The sequence below is a fragment of the Rhinopithecus roxellana genome, chromosome 15 (assembly GCF_007565055.1).
Source record: "Rhinopithecus roxellana isolate Shanxi Qingling chromosome 15, ASM756505v1, whole genome shotgun sequence".
Taxonomy (NCBI): Eukaryota; Metazoa; Chordata; class Mammalia; order Primates; family Cercopithecidae; genus Rhinopithecus; species Rhinopithecus roxellana.
In genome coordinates, this window is record NC_044563.1 from 46,102,869 (window position 1) to 46,123,932 (window position 21,064).

Sequence of the window (21,064 nt, forward strand, 5' to 3'; positions counted from 1 at the left end):
GTTCAATAAAAACTAGTGTTTTTAAAATTAACTTTGTTTTGTATTTGGTTCAACTCCTCGCTAGTTTTCTCTATGTATAATTTATAAAAACTGCATGTTGCTTATCTCATGATCCTGTGCATGCGAACTACTGTGCCTTTAACTTTTTTACAAAAACATGTTTGTTCATAGCTTAAATAAAAGTATGTTTTCAATTAATGTGTAATGTTTTCTGACAAGTGTAAGAATAATTTTGAAATGGAAATGCTGCTGTTTAGTTTCCACAGTGCCTACACCACCTGATAATCCATTTTCTCACCCTGACAAACTCAAAAGGATGAGCAAGTCTGTTCCAGCATTTCTCCAAGATGAGGCAAGTTTGTCTTTTGTACCTTCAGAAAAATGGAGACAGAGGGTTGGAATTGCTATGCCAACGTTGGTGTGTTTGTATTCCACTGTGGCAGAGACCAAAGAGGTCAGAAGGACTGACCCTTGCCTTTCAAGTCAATAGAAGTAGTGTTGTTGATCCTGGAACAGGGAAAGCCACATCTCGTTTGACTCAAACAGTAACTCCTTTTGGTTAGTGAAGTCAAATTGCATAGATTTGGGAATGTGATTTTGTTTCAAAGCAAGTACAAAATAAGAAATCCAGGAAGGTATATGAACTGATTATTCCTCTGTAGTTTGGAGTAGACTTAATTTGTGAAAACTTAATTTAGGCAGTATGACTGGCTTGAAAGTGTTTGTTAATAAAGTAACAATGACACAGCAAGCTTTAAGGAGTATTTATTGGGTGCCAGGCACTTTGCATATATCATTTAATCCTTCAACAACCCTAAGAGGTAGACACCATAATTATCCCCACACATTACAGGTGAGGAAACTGAGACTAAGGGAGATTAACCTCACTCAGCTAGAAGGGGGTTCAACCAGGCCTGGAGCACAGATCCAACTTGCGTGCTGTTAACGACTATACTATATACTATATGGTCTTAAGAAAGCGCATGACTATAATTTACTATTCATTGAGTACCTAGTATGTGCCAGGTACCTATTCATCTAACTCTTACTAACTATATGTGGTAAGGACTATTTTCTTCATTTTACAAATGAAGAAAGAGCCCCAGAGAGGTTAAATAACTTTCCCCAAATCTAATTGCTACTGAAGAGTAGATCTAGGACTTTAACTCAGGTCCTTTGACTTAATTAAGATTCCAAGTTCTTGCAGTCAGGTAGTTAGGAGCCTGAGCTTTGGAGCCAGATATCCCCAGTCCTAGTTATGATACTAATTTTCTGTGTGATCATGAACACATTCAGTACCTTCCCTGAGTCTGGTTTTCTTGCACCTACCACATGAGGTTGTGGGGTATCAGTAGGATAATGCAGGGAAAACACATAGCACAGTGCCTGGCATATAACAAGTACCTGGTAAATGTTAGCTGCTACTGTTCGTAGTTTTGGTCTGATTTCTAACAGTGAGATAAAAGGCTTCCTTATTAAGCATTCTCTTAGTAGATGGAATGTTGAGGAAAGCTCTGGGCAACACATAAATTATATTCTGTCGCTGGCCTGGGCATCCTTTTGTCCATTCTTGGGCCTTTGATGAACTGTATCTGCAAATATTCAGCTCTTGCCTGTGGTTAAGAGCACATGTTACAGTTTCCTTTGGAAAGAATCACTCATTCTTTGAAAGTAATTCATTAGCTAGAAGCCAGCAGTAGGCATGCCATGCAGTTCAACCATATAATAATATGAGGCCGGGCATGGTGGCTCATGCCTGTAATCCTAGCACTTTGGGAGACTGAGCCGGGCAGATCACTTGAGGCCCAGGAGTTTGAGACCAGCCTGGTCAACATAGCAAAACCCTGTCTATACTAAAAATACAGAATATTAGCTGAGTGTCACGGCTCATGTCTATAATCCCAGCTACTCGAGAGAGTAAGGCAGGGGAATTGCTTGAACCCGGGAGGCAGAGGTTGTAGTGAGCCGAGATCGCATCACTGCACTCCAGCCTAGGCGATAAGAGTGAGACTCTAGTTAAAAAAAAAAAAAAAAAAAGTGTGTGTGTATGTGTGTGTGTATGAGGCAAATTATGTAAGTTCCTGGTTAACTTTTGTCCTCCCTTCAGTTTTAACCTGCTGTCTTATAGCTCCACACAGAAGAGAGTTCAAATCATTTGGGTTTGTGTATCAGAGATGCCAGAATTAAGCTGTGTCATTTTACATGGGGTATGAGTTGAACTGGGTATTAAGGAAAGTAGAAATGCAATCAGGCCTTGCTCATCTGTTCCCTTTGAGACTTATCATCAGTCACATTTTTTGAGTGCCAGTTACGTGTAAAACACCTTTCCAGATCAACAAAGCAGAGTCCTGTCCTTCCAATAATTCACTAATGATCTGATATACTAGGTAGAATGTAGTAGGTGCTAAAATAGAGGGAAATGACTCTCAGCATGTAGGGAGAGAGTGTGACAACAGAGACATTTAAAAGATATGAATTGTTTTAATCCTTGAGAAAGGATTCTTATCCATGTAAAGCATTAATTTTGTTTTTCTTTAACTCCTTTATTAATCTGCATTAGAATTGGCATCCATTATATTGATGCATAATTGCATGGTCCTGAAATATGCTGGCATGAACTAACCACTCCATAAAGGTGTCCCTTAACCCCTGGTGCCACTGAACTGTTCCATAAGCTCTCTAACCCTAAAAGGAGCTCACTCTGAATCATAAATTTTTAAAGCTACTATTTAATAAACTTTAGATTCAAATATAACAAAATTTGTTACTGTAACTTTTCTTTCTTTTCCCAGGTAAATACTTCCTGGGACATATTTAAAATAAGTACCTGTATCTTCCTTTTTTTTAATGTGTTAAAATCTAATGTGGGTAGAATGTATAATTTAATATACTTCCCTCTAGCAACAAAAAGATAAGCACAATAACACATAGGAATATGTAAGGGGAAGTTTAAAAATTTTAAAAATTAAAAAATATATATATGGCCTTGAGTTGAAACAGATCAGACTAGCATTTCTTTTTTCCTAGTTTAATAGTGTCTCAAGTAAAAGATTTGATTTTTAGAGAAGTTACGGGCTATGCTAATAATAAGAGGAATTAAACATGATGTTTTGGTTTTAACAGTAAATCTTTTTATTATCTGGGTAAAGTTAATTTCTCATATATACCAATAGAGTTCCCCAGGCAAATAAATATATAATATTAAAAGAGTGGCAAGAAAGCGCACAATAGTGCTGTCTTCTGTAGCACTTTGGGAGAGACTATTTTGTAGGTGAAAAAAATCACTTTGTTGTTTTGGTAGCTAAGCACTGCCTTCCTCCTTAGGTGAGGTCAGGCAGACCACCCACTCCATCCTGAATCCCATCCATACCCTGGCAATTAGCATTAGCATCTTTTGACCTTGCAGAAATGTCAGTGGGATACCAAAATATCATCTTTGCCTAAACAGAGATTCTGATCTTGACTCATTCTGAATTTAAATACTGTGCATATTATATGCTGTTTTGTAGAGTGATGACAGAGAAACAGATACAGCATCAGAAAGCAGTTACCAGCTCAGCAGACACAAGAAGAGCCCGAGCTCTTTAACCAATCTTAGCAGCTCCTCTGGCATGACGTCCTTGTCTTCTGTATGTAAACAAAGGCTCCATGTTAATATCTCTCCGCATCTCTGAACTTTGCTCTGACATGCTCACGCTCATTGTAAAACAGCCTCCTCCTGTATTTCTCAGGGCACAAGCAGTTTCTCTAATCCATACTTAGCTTCTGGCTAACTACATCTTTTTTTTTTTTTTAGACTAAAGTGGTGCATATTCATCATAAATAAATGTTTGGGAAGTTTTTTTGTTGTTGTTGGTATAAGTACTTCACAAATAAACTTAAATTGCCAAGAAGATGAACCACTAAATTTTTCTGTGCAACAAATGGGGTAACTGTGATAAAATCTGCTTGTATCAGATATGCTTCATAGAATTATACCTCTCTTTTAGTAATCCTGATGAATCAATATGCTGGTTGACATGAAAGAATATGAGAGGTAATTCTTTGCCTTTTAGAAGGCATCTGAGCAGCATTTTAAAAGGAAAGATCCTTAAGTGTAGTTACTCAGATTTGATTTAAGGGAATCTGACTAATTTGACTTTACATAGAACTTGTTGCATAAGGTGAAGTTGTGTGTGCATGTAGTATGTATGTAAAAATATATGTAAATATATCCACATACACTTATCTAAGTATCAGATATGCATACACATACATATATTTTACCAAGTATGCTAAACAAATGATAAAGTTATGCTTAAATTCTTGCTAGCCTTGTGTTACTGAAACCTTTTTAAAAAACCTATTTAAATTGAGTTTCTGCTGATAAAAATCTAACATCTGCCTTTGGGAAGGTTTTAAACTCCCTTCATCAATCATCCATTTTCTACCCTTTCTGACCTCTAAAAGCGCATGGCTCAGTAAGCATTTTCCTAGATTCAGTGGATGGGTAACATGGTAAAATTCCTTGTTAGTGCCTTGGAAATTTGATACAGCAGTGTGTCACTGTGATTAGAGTGTCTGGGTTTTCTCACATCTTCTTTCTTTCAGATTTTAAATATTAAGCATGCCTGTAAATGGATGCCTTTGAATGCCACCTAGCATAAAATCACCCTGCTTTGAAATAAGCCAGCATCTAAATAACGTTGCATTTCACTTTTCATCTATGTCTTATGGGGAAAATTTTTTAAAAACAGTTGGCTGGGTGCGGTGGCTCACGCCTGTAATTCCAACACTTTGGGAGGCCGAGGTGGGCAGATTACTTGAGTTCAAGAGTTCGAGACCAGACTGGCTAACCTGGTGAAACCCCATCTCTACTAAAAATATATAAAATTTAGTAATACCTTTCAAAAAGGTCATTTTGAAGGATACCTTTTTTGTTTTGTTTTGTTTACAACTACCCTCATAAATTTACAACCTAAAATTGATTTATTCAGTCATCTAGAAAATTGGAGATACAGCTGAGTGCAGTGGCTCATGTCTGTAATCCCAGCACTTTGGGAGGCCGAGGCGGGCGAATTACCTGAGGTCAGGAGTTTGAGACCAGCCTGGCCAACATGGTGAAACCCTGTCTCTACTAAAAAAAAATACAAAAATTGACCGGGCATGGTGGCACACGCCTGTAATCCCAGCTGCTTGGGAGGCTGAGTCAGGAGAATCGCCTGAACCTGGGAGGCAGAGGTTGCAGTGAGCCAAGATGAAGCCACTGCACTCCAGCCGGGGCAACAGAGCAAGACTCCATCTCAAAAACAAAATGAAACAAAAAACTCTAGTCATGTATATCATGTCAGTTTGTCTTTATAGATATGTCTTTATGCTATATTGAATTAACTGCTTTTATAAGCAAGCTAAAGAAATAATGCCAGTAAGAATTATATCCATGATCCTTGTGCTAGGTTTAAGAACAAGATAGAGACAAACACTATGTATTTCTGATGCTTTCAGGTGAGTGGCAGTGTGATGAGTGTTTATAGTGGAGACTTTGGCAATTTGGAAGTAAAAGGAAATATTCAGTTTGCAATTGAATATGTGGAGTCACTGAAGGAGTTGCATGTTTTTGTGGCCCAGTGTAAGGACTTAGCAGCAGCGGATGTAAAAAAACAGCGTTCAGACCCGTAAGTACATTTTAGAGTCACCTACCTTCTCTTAGTTCTCAAATTGTCAATCTTTATAGGAATTGAAAGGAAATAAAGTAATCAAAGAGGAGGGAGGGTATGTGTTAAAAGGAATGTTTGAAAAGTTGGGGGAAAATGCTGTTTTATTCTGTAAAACATATGTCAAGCATTAAATTATAAAAATCATAGAGAAGCACAAAATGTTTCAACTTGGAAAGGACCTTTGGGGTCATCTTGTTCAGTTCCTTCATTTTACAGATAAGAACGCAAGCACCAGAGAAGACAAGTAACCCATATATGTGAATTCAGATAGAAGCAAAATGAGGAATGAGGACCTGAACCTGTCTCTTTCCGTCACACTCTCAAACGTTTTACAAAATTAGGGACACATGGGACACACTTCATAATGCTCAGTGGTATAAAAATAGTTAAGACTCTAGAATGAGAGTATTTTCATATTTAAATTATATCTTGCAGAACTTTAGGGGAAATTGCTAAAATTATTTTTTTAAATCACAGGTTTGATTGCACTTCAGTGTTTTTTTTTTTTTTTCTTTTTTGGCAAACGCTGAATGGTATTCCCCACTTATCCCTATGCAGCAGTCTGATTCTTATTTTGCTGAGACAAGCCCAATTCTTTTTTCTTATTCTTATTATAAAAACAACTAAGCTCAACATCCTTTATTTTTTTAACATTGAAGATAACTTGACTAGGTATTTACTAAGATGAATTTATTTCAAAAGACAGTAACAAAAACTTAAAAATACAACACCAAAATGTTTTCTCAGAGGGAACCAAACTAACAGATTTAAGCTCTATGTTGGAAGTGTGTTTTCTTCTTCTTTTTTTTTTTTTTTGAGACGGAGTTTCACTCTTGTTGCCCAGGCTGGCACAATCTCAGCTCACCACAACCTTCGCCTCCCGGGTTCAAGCGATTCTCCTGCCTCAGCCTCCTGAGTACCTGGGATTACAGGCATGCGCCACCACACCCACCTAATTTTGTAGCTGTGTGTGTGTGTGTGTGTGTGGTGGTGGTTTTTGTTTTTTGGTTGTTTTTTTGAGACCAGCGTGGCTCATGGGGTTTCTTCATGTTGGTCAGGCTGGTTTTGAACTCCCGACCTCAGGTGATCCGCTCACCTCGGCCTCCCAAAGTGCTGGGATTACAGGTGTGAGCCACTGTGCCTGGCCTAGAAGTGTGTTTTCTGCTCCTTTCCACCCCTGCATATTAGTTAAGGCCAAAGGAAAAAAGGAATTCAGGAAATGTCTGTTAAAAATCTTCAAAACAATATTAAATGATCAATTCCATTAAAATCCTTTACACATTTAAGTATAAAGGTATTGGTGGGAAAATTTGTTATTCACTGCTTTTCTTAGTGTCATGAAGTAATTATTTCTGCGGTCAGTTTTCAATGTATTTAAAAAACTAGATGTGGAAACATCACTTTTATTTTCTTTGACTTTCTTGTCTGTTCAATTCTCCTTTTTAGATATGTAAAGGCCTATTTGTTACCAGACAAAGGCAAAATGGGCAAGAAGAAAACACTCGTAGTGAAGAAAACCTTGAATCCTGTGTATAATGAAATACTGCGGGTATCTATGAACTCTCTCTATAGGAAAATTCCAGATGGTGACCTGTTTACCATGTCTTCTTGGGTAGCAGCTCTACAGGATAAAGTCAGTCACCAAGAGAGGAGAAAGAAAGGAATACAAATGTTCTGAGACTGTTTTGTTTGAGACAAAACACCATGAATGTTGTATTCATTATTTAATTCACTCCCCATACATACACTGGCAGGCTGGTATTGGTATCTGCATCTCACAGATGAGGCAAATGAAACTTGGAGAAATGAAGTAACTTATTTAAAATCACACAGCTTGGCTGGGCGTGTTGGTTCATGCCTGTAATCCCAGCAACTTTGGGAGGCTGAAGCGGGTGGATCCCTTGAGGTCGGGAGTTCAAGATCAGTCTGGCCAAAATGGTGAAACCCTGTCTCTACTAAAAATACAAAAATGAGCCAGCATGGTGGCAGGCACCTGTAATCCCAGCTACTCGGGAAGCTGAGGTAGAATGGCTTGAACCAGGGAGGCGGAGGTTGCAGTGAGCTGAGATCATGCCACTGCACATCAGCATGGGTGACTAGAGTTAAAACTAGAGTGAAACTCTGTCTCAAAAAAAAACAAAACAACAAAGCAAAAAAAAAAAACCCACCACAGCTGATAAAGTTGAGCATTGCAACCAGAATGATCTTCTAAAAGCACAATTCTGATTATGCTATTTTTCTGCTTTCTATAACCCTTAGGGTCAAAGCAATCTTTCTTAACATGCACACCAGTCCCTTCACAAACTGAACTCCAGCCTCAACTTTCCTCTCTCATAGTCTTTATTCCAGTTACCCTGAATCCTTTTCTATTATTTTAAGGAAGTACATTTTCTCACAATTCTGTGAATTTCTGTTCTTTCAGGCTGGAATATTCTTCCACACATTATTTCTCTAACTACCTCCTCCACTGTCTTAAATGCCTCCTCTTATGAGGGGCTGTACTTAACCCCTAAGTTCTCCTGCTGTCTGCTGCCTCGATAATCTTGCTTTATAGCAGGATATGTTAACAGCAGTTTAACTAGTGGTTTAATTCCTTGCCACTAAATTGTAAGTTCCATGAGGGTAGGGACCAACTCAGTGTTTTCTTTTTGTAAACTGTGTGTCTTTGGGCACCTCAGATCTGCCAAGTGGGGATAATGTGAGTTTTCAGATTTGCAAAAGGAAGATAATAATAGTACTTACCTACCTACCTTAGCAGTTGAGAACAGAAAATTAGTTAATTTGTGTGAAAGATCAGCACACATTAAGCATTTAATAAATCTTGATCCTTAATCTGGGATAGGTATTCAAAAAATGTTTACTGGAAAGATAAATGGACAGATGAATAGAAAGTATACTTGGCTCATATTCTTTTTCTCCCCCAAAACTACATCATGCTGTCTTAGTCATGACTAACAGATCATTTAAAACTAAAAATAGGTGTTATTCATCCCCTCTTTCTGAAAACTCTGTCCAAGTATTTGATCATCCTCTGGAAAAATAAGCAGTTAAATCAACACTCAGTCATCCATGGTCTGAATTAACCACCTGTGGAATTTTTGTAGCAAGTTTTTAATTACAGTTTGACTATGATATACCCTAGTACCCTAGCTATTTCTGGGTCAGCTACATCAACCCTATACTCAGGACAAGCCAGATAATTTAAATGTTAAGCTCAGAGAAAGACAGACCTGCTACAACCACAATGGACATTCAAGTAGTGCATCATGAAGCCAAATGGAAATTATTTTTAGATGAGAAGTACTATTGTCCTTTCCGTGATTATATATAATTAAAGATTGACTACATTTGAGATGAAAAACTGTTAGGATGCCACATCTTTTCTACTTGGCCATATGATGCAGGAAAAGACAAGTTTATTTATTTATTTTAAATACCTCATCTGTGTGGGACGTTGATAGTGGGGGAGGTGTGTGTATGTGGCAGCATATATGGCATATGGGAACTCTGTTCTCAGTTTTGCTGTAAACCAAAAACTGCTCTAAAAAGACTATTTTAAAAAATACCTTGTTCTTCAGTAGCAAACAGAGAATTGGGTTAAACTTGATTAGTATTTTAGACTGAATTTTATATTACATCTAGTCTAAAAATATTCAGCAAAAATTGAAAAATTGGCTTTTATTGTTAGAGAACTATTACCAACTTTGGTATTTGAGTCTTGGCTTGCTTTTCAAGAGTGGGAAAGCAAATGAGCTTTTATGAAAGATGGATTTTTACCTCTTTGAAACAAGACACTTAGAATAAGATGACTTTGCAATATTTTTGGGACTTGAAACCTAACAGATAAGAAAATTTGATATATACAGATGAATTTACTCTTCATCTGTGTGTCATAACCTTGGCATCAAGTAATGTTATTCATCATTTAATTTTCTTCTTTGAACTTCAGTATAAAATTGAAAAACAAATCTTAAAGGCACAGAAGCTGAACCTGTCCGTTTGGCATCGGGATACATTTAAGCGCAATAGTTTCCTAGGGGAAGTGGAACTTGATTTGGAAACATGGGACTGGGATAACAAACAGAATAAACAATTGAGATGGTACCCTCTGAAGCGGAAGGTGAGTCTAGAGTTTTTTGTTTGTTTATTTGGTTGGTTGATGTGGGGCCTGGTGTATAGGAAAAAGCTTAACTGCATTTAATTCAGAGCACAGATCTGTAGTTTGGGATAATTTTAAACTAGAGAAAAAAAAAGAAAAGTAAAAAGGGTTATTGGGAGAATGTTTAAATCATTTAACACAAATGTTTCAGAGACTTCAGGAAGGTCTTTTAAATAATTCAATCCTTTGAAATTTGATACTGACTTTTAGCCTAATATGTGGCTGAATTTTGATAAATGTTCCGTGTGTCACTTGAAACCAAAGTGTATTCGATGGTTAAAGGATGTAATGTTCTATATCAATTAAGTCAGAACTGGTTCCTGAAATCTTTTGTATCCTCTTGGATTTTATGTCTGTGTGTACTGTGAATTATGCGTAGAGTTACAATTGTGGATTTGTCTTTTTCTCCTTTTAGATTTATTATTTTTGATTCACTGTATTTGAGATTGTCTTATTATATATACATACAACTAGAATTGTTATATTTTCTTGATAAATGAACCATTTTATCATCTTGAAATTCCCTTTTTATATCTAGTAATACTTATTGCCTTAAAATCTAATTTGCCTATATTTGTATAGTTCTATTAGCTTCCTTTTGATAGGAAGTTTGTTTCTGTCTTTTGATTTTCAGCCTTTTAACATTCTTGTAGTTCAGATATATTTTTATAAGCAATAGTTTTGATGTTTTTCCAGTCTTAAAATATTTGTCTCTTAATTGGATTATCCAGTCCATTTGCACTTAATGTAATTATTGACATATTTGAGTCCAAACCTAGTATCTATCTTACTATATGTCCTATTTTCTTATTTTCATAATTGCCTCCTTTGGGATTATTATTCCATTCTTTTCTCTGTCTTAATATGTCAGTTATAGTTTATTTTCATTTTTCTTTATTAGTTCCTATAGAGATTACAATATGCATCCTTGAATTAAAACTGTAATATAAATGAGAACTTTTGCCACTTTCAGAACAATGAAAGGAACCAAGAACATTTTAACTCCATTTACCCATTCTCCCATCCTTTGTGCTATTTTTGGTCATGTTTTAATTGTATATATTTTTAAGTCCCATAAGACATTACTATTATTGTTTTATACAGTCTGTTAATTTAGATTTAACCACATATTTGCCTTTCCATTGCTCTTTCTCCTTTCCTGGATTTCTCCATGGAGTTGTTTCTTCTGTTCAAGACTCTTCTTTAGTTTTACTGTTAGTGAGTATCTCCTGGCAACAGATTCTTTCAGATTTTCTTGGTATCATAACATCTTTTTCAATCTTTGAGGGATATTTTTGCTCTGTTGCTAGGTTGACAATTATTTCTTACAGTGTTTTGAAGATGGCACTTCATAGTATTTGGTCATTTCTGTTGTGAAGTCAGCTATTAGTCTTATTTTTGCTCCTTTGAAGGTTATGTGTTCTTTTCCAGATTTTAGGATACTTTTCTTTGTCTTTGATTTTTAGCAGTTGTACTATAATGAGCCTAGGTGTAGTTTAATTTATCCTGAGGTTTGGGGTTCACTGAGCTGCTTGAATCTATCTATGTTTTGGTATCTTTGATCACTTTGAAAATTTACCAGCAATTATTTCTTTAAATATTACTTTTGCCTCACTATTTTCTCCTCTCCTTCTGGAAACTCCAATTACAAGTATGTTATACCTTTTTATTCTGTCCAATATGTCTCTTATGCTCCTTTCTGTATATTCTTTTTTTCTTATATTTCAGTCCATTTTTTGATAACTTGTATTACAATTCAACAATTTTACTTGCTGTCTATTCTGTTGTTAAAAACCATCTACGATTTAAGCCAATCTATAATATAAAACTTATATTTTCAAAAGTATATTTTCTTTTAACTGTTTTGATTCCATTTCTCTCCTAAAATTCTCTATCTTAACACTGTCTTTATAAATATAGCATGCAAAGTTATTTGATGTATGTACTTGAAAATTTCAGTATCTTAAAAATTTGTGAGTCCTGCTTATCTGTTTTTTAAAATCTTAGTTTGGACGCTTAGTTCTTTGTCTTGATATGCCTGTTCATTTTTTAATCTTATGTGGGGTGTTGCATATGAGAACTTTCTAGGAATAATTTGGAAAGATTTACTTTTGCTTCTGACAAAGCAGGCATAGACCACCTTCATTTAATCTGGGAATGAACTGACTTTGAAGCACAAGCCCAGTTTTCAAGTGATCTGGTCTAGTTTTTGTTTGCTCATATTCCTAGGCTAAGGCCCTTCAGAGATTACAACTGAAAGCCATAGGAAGTAGTTCTCAAAATCAGCATGCATCTGATTCACCTGAAGGACTTATTAAATCACAGATTCTGGGGCAGGATGTGGTGGCTCTCACCTGTAATCCCAGCACTTTGGGAGTTTGAGGTGTGGATTGCTTGAGTCCGGGAGTTGGATGGAGACCAGCCTGGGCAACATGGCAAAACCCTGCCTTTGCAAAGAAATTAACTGGGATTGGTGTTATGCACCTGTAGTCCCAGCTACTCAAGAGGCTGAAATGGGAGGATCACTTGAACCCGGGAGGTGGTGGTTGCAGTGAACTGAAATCACGCCATTGCATTCTAGCCTGGGCAACAGAGCAAGACCCTGTCTCAAAAAAACAAAAAACAAAAAACAAAAAAAAAAAACCCACCAGATTCTGAGCCCTATTCCCAAGATTTATGGACCCAAGAATATACGTTTTTTAACAGGTTCCCCATCAATGCTGCTGGCCTAGAAACCATACTTTGAAAACCACTGGTTTAGAGGGCTTTTCCAGTGCCATTCCTTCTTGGCAGGCCGTGGACTCCAAGTTTTGTCTCTCCAGCCTCATGAAACTGCTAAAAGTCCTGCTCACCTTTTCAGTCTCTTTCTGTTAGGCTTTTTATGTGCTTAGTTTGGCACTACTTAAATGCCTCAAAGTGAAAAGCCTAGAAGAATGTCAGACTCTAAGATCTTGTTCATTTGAGTCCCATCTGTATTAATACTTATTTAGCACTTTGAATTTGATATTTAAAATCCCGCCTTTTAAATTGTTCTTAGTTTAGGGGTTGATGTGATCCAAGCTAGTTCATCATAGTAGGAAGTGATAAATATAAATAACTAATACAAATCATAACTTAGTGTCTACACAACAGTGGAACTGTTTTAGTTCCACTAAAGAAATGGTTCTCAAATGTTATATCAAAATCACATGAAGCACTTATTTCTAGCCCTACTCAAGACCTGAACTCCTCAGAAGATATCAAAAGCATCTCATTTTTAACTGGCTACCATTGTGTTTCTGATACATACCCATGTTTTGAAAATAAAGCTCTAAAGAGCCCGAATTTGAAAGTAAAACTATCTTATACAGGTTTAGCATCCCTAATCCAAAAAGTTCAAATCCATAATGCTCCAAAATCTGAAACTTTTTGAGTGCCAATATGATGGCACAAGTGGAAAATTCCATATCTGACCTCATGTGATAGGTTGCATAAAGTTATTAAAAATATTATATAAGGCCGGGCGCGGTGGCTCAAGCCTGTAATCCCAGCACTTTGGGAGGCCGAGACGGGTGGATCACGAGGTCAGGAGATCGAGACCATCCTGGCTAACACCGTGAAACCCCATCTCTACTAAAAAATACAAAAAAAACTAGCCGGGCGAGGTGGCGGGCGCCTGTAGTCCCAGCTACCCGGGAGGCTGAGGCAGGAGAATGGCGTAAACCCGGGAGGCGGAGCTTGCAGTGAGCTGAGATCCGGCCACTGCACTCCAGCCTGGGCGACAGAGCGAGACTCCGTCTCAAAAAAAAAAAATAAAATAAAATAAAAATAAAAATAAAAAAAATATATTATATAAAATTACCTTCAAGCTATGTGTGGGAGATGTATATGAAACATAAATGAATTTTGTGTTTAGACTTGGGTCCCATCCCTAAGATATTTCATTGTATATATGCAAATATTACAGAATTCAAAAATCAAATCCGAAATCTGAAACATTTTTGGTCCCAACCATTTCAGATAGGGAATACTCAAGTGTAATTGAAAATAACAGATAGAAATTTTAAAAATTATTGTTCACTTTGGGAGGCTGAGACGGGCGGATCACGAGGTCAGGAGATCGAGACCATCCTGGCTAACATGGTGAAACCCCGTCTCTACTAAAAAATACAAAAAAACTAGCCGGGCATGGTGGCGGGCACCTGTAGTCCCAGCTACTCAGGAGGCTGAGGCAGGAGAATGGTGTAAACCCGGGAGGCGGAGCTTGCAGTGAGCCGAGATCTGGTCACTGCACTCCAGCCTGGGCGACAGAGCAAGACTCTGTCTCAAAAAAAAAAAAAAAAAAAAAAAATCCTTGTTCAATCTTTGTTGTACTTACAGACTTCCTTGCATTTGGCCTAAAATAATCAGATTAGTGCAGCTTTGAAAATGTAAGATATAGCCTTTTCCCCCTTACTTTCACACACTGTCTCATACTCCCTCAAATAAAAGGAATACAAATAAATTGTTATATATGCTGGCTGAATAGCTAACAAAATATTTGTATTTTGATTAAGATTCAAACATTCTAAGAAACCTCTCCCATCTCCAAGAAAGCCATTCTGGTTTCTTCACCATCTTTGAGACTAAAGGCCTTGAAATATTTTCTGGGTATCCTGCAAGATTTTTCAACATATACAGCCTAGCTTTCCCAGGTATTAAGGCAACAGTCTAGTTCTGATGCAGAGATAAATTTTAATCCAGAGAACTCATGAGTGACACATGGTCCTAGAAATGGGACAGATATGGTTTTCTAATAGGACCTGTACCAACAAACAGGATGAAAAGTCTGTCTCACACCTGCTGACATTTCTTCACTTTTCAGACAGCACCAGTTGCCCTTGAAGCAGAAAACAGAGGTGAAATGAAACTAGCTCTCCAGTATGTCCCAGAGCCAGTCCCTGGTATGTAATGATTTTCCATTCAGATTTATTTCCTTTCCCTATCGTTCTCTTCTCCCAGTATTTATTATGCATTTTCAAAGGTGAGGCCCTAAACAGACTTATCAAGTTAGTAACATATAGACCAATGAGTCTATTCACAGTTGTAAATAAGAAAGTTCTTTTTTTGTTATTGTGGCAAAAACCATAAAATCTACCATCTTCACCATTTTTAAGTGTACAGCTCAGTAATTCTAAGTATATTCACACTGTTGGGAAACAGATCTCCAGAACCTTTTCATCTTGCAAATCTGAAACTCTGTATCTGTTAACCAACAATTTCCTTTTCCCCTACTGCCAGCTTTGGTAATCGTCATTCTACTTTCTGTTTCTATGAGAAAATTCTCATTTTTTTTTTTTTTTTAGTTTAGTTTATAGTCCTTAGGTTTCACCTCACTCTCCAAAAAGTTTGTATCTGCACAATATGAATGAATGACCTGTATTCAGAATTTGTGTATTCCTGTGTTCAGAATTTGGACCTATTGATAGTGCTATAAGAATAAAACTTGAGTGTTCTTTTTCACAGGTGGGAATTAGGAGGACTCCAGAGAACTTAAAGCTCATTGGCCCTCCACTCTCAGGGTCTTATTAGGAGATACAGCTTTTCCCTCAAGATTATCAGTTGCCTCCTTGTCAGGTCTTCAGCCCAGTTAAGGAGCAAGAGACTAGCAGGAAATGAATGCCAGCCAGCTCCTTGATCCATTTCCCAAGCGAGTTCCCCAAGTTAATCTTTTTAAGAATCTGTATGAACATTATGGCTGAAATCAGGGGTTGTAAACTCAAATGCTTTCAGTAACCAGGCAGTGAAGCTAGTGAGATGGAAGAAATAATTGATGGTGAGGATAGTGACTGAACTAAAGAAAAGCATTCTAATGTAGTTTATACCGCCCACACAAAAAGAAAGAATTAGAGGGCAAGCAAAGCATATTTTCAGGCCAGATTGCTGTCAGACTACCACCTTGTAACTTCTGGATTTTCCTAAAACGTAGATTCTTTTGCATATAATTTGTATTCTAATATTTAAAGTCAACATTCATAGAAACCCCATTTTCCTTTTACCTTCTATCACTTGGTAGTAGAGGGCAGGGGTATTGTGTGTTGTGATGGGTGCCATCATGTCTAAATTTTTGCCCATGTAGTTTTTATTCCTTGAAATGCCTTCCTCTTCTCCTCAACCTACCAGAATCTTAGACGAAGCCCCATTTCCTCCATAAAGCTTTTCCTAACTATATTAGATCTCACTGATCATATCATCTTCTAGAACATTGCAGTAATAACTTGGAGTTTCACTGTATATTACATTTTTATCATTTTATTTGAATTATTCTCTCCAGCATAACTATAAACATTTCCCAAGGGCATAGATTATTTCATTTATTCTCTGTATATCTAATGATGTTCCTAGCATAGCATAGAGATGAGCGTATGATAGATGCTCACTAAATACTGTTTGGTTGACTGATTGAGCTAACCCAGTCAGAAAAATCTGGTGGCATTCCTCTGTTCATATGAACCCAGTCTAGACAACAATTTAAGACTAAACCAAGTTCTTAGTAACTATCTGCCCATAATATTAACTATTACATATGTACATACAATATCCCTATAAAATGTGTAACCACTCTTGACTGGGTGTGGTGGCTCACCCCTGTAATCCCAATACTTTAGGAGGCTGAGGCAGGTGGATCCCTTGAGCTTAGGAGTTCAAGACAAGCCTGGGCAACATGACGAAACTCTGTCTCCACAGAAATTTAAAAATTAGCCAAGTGTGGTGGCACATGCCTGTAGTCGCAGCTACTCCGGGAGGGCTGAGGTAGGAGGATCACTTGAGCCCAGGAGGTTGAGGCTGCAGGGAGCCATGATTGCACCACTGAACTCCAAGCTGGGTGACAGAGTAAGACCATGTCTCAAAAAAAAAAAAAAAAAAAAAAAGGTATAACTACTCTTAAAAATGACTACCTTAGCCAATACCTGTTTTGGGTACTTTACACTCAAATATGTTTTAAATGGCTTTCACTAGCACCAGTTGATATTGGTATTAATATTTGGAAGGTATATGCATTTCATTGAGATGTTTTGAATATAACTGTAAATGAATGATTCACATTCCTGATGTCTGATTTTGTTGAACCAAGAAAACCTCAAATGAATGATATATGAATGATGTAATACTCTGTACTTACAGTCAATATGAATTATTTTTATAGAGCTGAGTTCAGTAAAACCAGATTATGAAAGACTTAGTTAAGACTGTATAGATTTAATCAGTTCAGATGATATCATCAAGTACTAGCTAGTATCTCCGTGCCAGAACATTTTTAGGCTGACAGCTTTGGATGCAGTATTGCCAAGAGAGAACTGGCAGTGAAAATTTTCTCTTTTTCTATTATAGGTAAAAAGCTTCCTACAACTGGAGAAGTGCACATCTGGGTGAAGGAATGCCTTGATCTACCACTGCTAAGGGGAAGTCATCTAAATTCTTTTGTTAAATGGTAATAGTATTGATAACTCTGTATCAGTTCTATAGCCTGGCCTTTGCTGGTTAGTTTCAGTTCTCTATATCTGTAATGCTGACTCATTATTCATAATTTAAATGAATTTACTTGGGATAATGGAAACATGAATTGGAGGAATCTATATCATGAACTCTTAAGGCTTCATTTAGCTTTAAAATCATAAAGTAAGAGGTCAAATGAAACTAGAGACCTCACACTCAGTATGTAATGTCTTCTAGGGAAAACATCTGTTGGTGAGGGCAATAATCAGTTCCAAAGTTTATTAAATTTCTAATGGTAAGATGTCACACCCCTTGACTCCTTTATGGAGAGGGAGAATTCCTTTTCTCCTTTGTCCCACCTGTTTTGTGGCCTATTTGCAAAGGGTCATTGTATGAGACGGCACATACATGGAAAATGATTTGTTAATCAACCCTTACTAAGAGCTTGAGACAGTCTGGGTTCTTAAATGGCAAACTCTTCTCTGTTATACATATAAAGTGGCTGGCATCTATTAAATAATAACTAAACAGATATTAGTGCACTCTCCTAGTTTCTCTGACTAATTTTATTTATATGTAGTCTACCAGAAGACCAACTGTAGCTTTTTAAATATATGTGACATATATCTGGTAGGGTGAGTTGTCTCACACCTCTAATTCCAGCACTTTGGGAGGCCAAGGTGGATGGATCACTTGAGCCCAGGAGTTCGAGACCAGCCTGGTCAACATAGCAAAACCCCTTCTTTATTAAATAAATAAATATATATGTGACATATATCCAAGTAGCATAGATGATATTATTTATGATTTTTCCCTACACGTACTCTTTATAGATGTCAGCTGGTGAGATTTTTTTGGCTCAAGTCAGCCTCATTCTGAGACCAAGTCAGTCAGTCACATTCTGAGACCATTCACAGACCTTCTTGCCTTGTATTGCCACTTGTATTGTCTTATATTGCCACTTATAAGAGGCATGGTAGGTTAAAGTTCATTTAATTGTTATCATAAATGAAATGTAAGTGATTGTAAAAAAAAATTATGTGATTTATTTCTGAAGTCAAATCTAGCAATTTGGAGTCTTCTTTTTCTATTCTGTATAACACAAATGTCTTAGGCTATCACAGCTAATCAGGATAGCCTGTGCTTCCAAATTTTAAAAGAATCCTCAAGTGATTACTAGCATATTAAGCACTTACTAAATGCAGGCATGGAGCTAAGTGTTTTGCATATGTTATTTAATTCTAATTTTGACCTTATGAAATCAGCATCACCATTCCCATTTTATAGATGAAGAAGCAAGTGTCTGTGAGGTTGAGTAACTTTCCCTAAAATGCATACCCAGGAGGTAGCAGAGTCAGGATTCAAACCAAGTGTAGCTGACTCTAGGTCCAGAGTCTTTTCAGCATGATATGTCCCTACCCCAAACCCCACTGTCTGCCAAACCACCACCACCACCACCACCACTATCTCTCCACATCTTTTCCTCCATTGTCAATCTTTAGTAGCTGTGTTGTTATGTATTGAAAGCATGAATGTTCACTATCTTACTAAAATGCTCCCACAATCATGCCTCTTTTTGTAGTACCATCCTTCCAGATACAAGTAGGAAAAGTCGCCAGAAGACAAGAGCTGTAGGGAAAACCACCAACCCTATTTTCAACCACACTATGGTGTATGATGGGTTCAGGCCTGAAGATCTGATGGAAGCCTGTGTAGAGCTTACTGTCTGGGACCATTACAAATTAACCAACCAATTTTTGGGAGGTCTTCGGATTGGCTTTGGAACAGGTACTGTTTGCTACATTTTTAATTCTCCATGAGCCAAATTTTTCCAGAGATACTGGAGGTTTGTTTGTTGCTTTGCTTCTTCCCAGTGAAAACTGAGATATCCTGAAAACAGATATCTGTTAAGTATAGTGAAATAAATGAGTAAAGAAATGTCAGATTGTGTGCCAAGGGCTCCAGATACGAGGATTAACAGGGTGAAGTGTCTGTCCATATAGAGCTTAAGTTATTGTGGCAGTGGCAGGGACAGAAAAGCCTTCATCACTAGTCTGCCCTGTAAAAATATTTATAGTCCTAAATGTATGCTTTGAGTAATAACAATAACATTTATGGAGCACCAGCCACTGTATTAAATGCTTTATTTACATTATTTCATTGAATCCTCACAAGTCTATGAGGTAGTTACTAATGTTACCCCCAAAGGAACTGATAGTTCAAGAAAGTAAGTAACACAGCTACAAAGTGGCAGAGCCAAGATTCAAAAATGAGTCTGTTAGACACTAAAGCCTCAGTCACACTAACCTAGAGTTCATCCAGTGTCATCTCCAACCCAGTACAGGAGTCCTCCTAGCTCCCTTATTCCCTGATGAATTTTCGTCTGGCCTTTACATTAACTTGAAGAAAAATCATTGCTCTGGGAATTATGGCAATGATCACAAAAATGGAGTCACTCAGACAGTTGAACAGTTCTTCCTTATATTGAGTTTCACATCTGCCCTCCCAGTGAAGAAAGCTCTTCTTAGCTTCCATTGGTGGTTATAATTAGGGAATGACTTTCCCTCTTTTCCCCACCCACAATGAGCTGTTTCTTTATAAATACAAAGCTTCCTTTTTTCAGGTAAAAGTTATGGGACTGAAGTGGACTGGATGGACTCTACTTCAGAGGAAGTTGCTCTCTGGGAGAAGATGGTAAACTCCCCCAATACTTGGATTGAAGCAACACTGCCTCTCCGAATGCTTTTGATTGCCAAGATTTCCAAATGAGCCCAAATTCCACTGGCTCCTCCACTGAAACTACTAAACCCGTGGAATCTGATCTTGAAAATCTGAGTAGGTGGACAGATATCCTCACTTTCTATCTATTGCAACTAAGGAATACTACACAGCATATAAAAGTCAATCTGCATGTGCTTCTTTGATTACAAGGCCCAAGGGATTTGAATAATAACAAAATGTGTAATTTGTGACTCTAACATGAAAGAAGATATCTGAACAAGCTAGGAAAATTGAACGTCTGCTGCTGCTTCAAAGAAAAAGTTGCCCCAGAGCATTAAACATGGGGTATTGCTAATAAGCAAAATGTTCTTGTTTGCCATCATGTGTTTCACACCACAATTCTGTGCCACAGTTAAGAGGGTCTGGTACCCTTGCGGGACCTTTGTAGGTTGTGGGAAAAAGTTAGCAGAAAGATACTCAAAGTGGGGCGGGGAATGGAGACAGAACATCAGTGATGATAAAAAAAAAAAAAAGGTGGATCTTAAGAAACTATTTACTCTGCAATCTCTAATAAAATGTGGAATTCCATGTTAGGACAATGAGACTGAATTTACGGGTGTTTTCTGCCTTGAGAACACAGGCAGTTAAAACAAGCCTCAAATGTATTTTAGTGCCACCCACTGGCCATAGGTAAAATTCAGTTGTTGGCTTGTTTTGACTTAATTCTAAGATAGGTCTCAAGCCTGTATTTTTATGAGTTTATTTTTTTAAAACCCTGCATATATATGATTGTTTTTCTTATAACTTTATTATATGAAAGCAGCATAAGAGTAGTCACAAACATGTTTTACAACAAAGTTTTAATTAGAATGTAAGTTGTTCAGTTATACTGTACTTCTTATGTATGTTAAATTTTCATAAAGTATTTTGTAAAAACCCTTAGAATAAATTATCATTTGATTTAAATTGTATTAGAAAATTAGCCTGACTTCTCATTTTAAATAAAATATTTTAGGAATTCTAAACATCTAAA

General features: G+C 37.1%; 1 protein-coding gene across 12 annotated transcripts in view; it reads left to right on the forward strand.

The window, feature by feature from the left end:
• The window catches only part of SYTL2 (synaptotagmin like 2), a 122,508-nt gene extending 101,444 nt beyond the window's left edge, over positions 1–21,064 (forward strand). For 7 of the 12 annotated variants that reach the window (XM_030917996.1, XM_030917985.1, XM_030917987.1 and 4 more), the window contains 9 exons: positions 258–352; positions 3,510–3,629; positions 5,485–5,654; positions 7,143–7,245; positions 9,646–9,816; positions 14,699–14,777; positions 17,206–17,305; positions 18,893–19,098; positions 19,934–21,010. In XM_030917996.1, coding sequence (XP_030773856.1) covers positions 258–352; positions 3,510–3,629; positions 5,485–5,654; positions 7,143–7,245; positions 9,646–9,816; positions 14,699–14,777; positions 17,206–17,305; positions 18,893–19,098; positions 19,934–20,079 — 1,190 coding nt within the window. In that variant the 3' untranslated portion in view covers positions 20,080–21,010. Of the gene's footprint in view, positions 1–257; positions 353–3,509; positions 3,630–5,484; positions 5,655–7,142; positions 7,246–9,645; positions 9,817–14,698; positions 14,778–17,205; positions 17,306–18,892; positions 19,099–19,933 lie in introns of all 12 variants that reach the window. The other 5 variants (XM_030917992.1, XM_030917993.1, XM_030917994.1 and 2 more) reach the window with 3 other exon arrangements.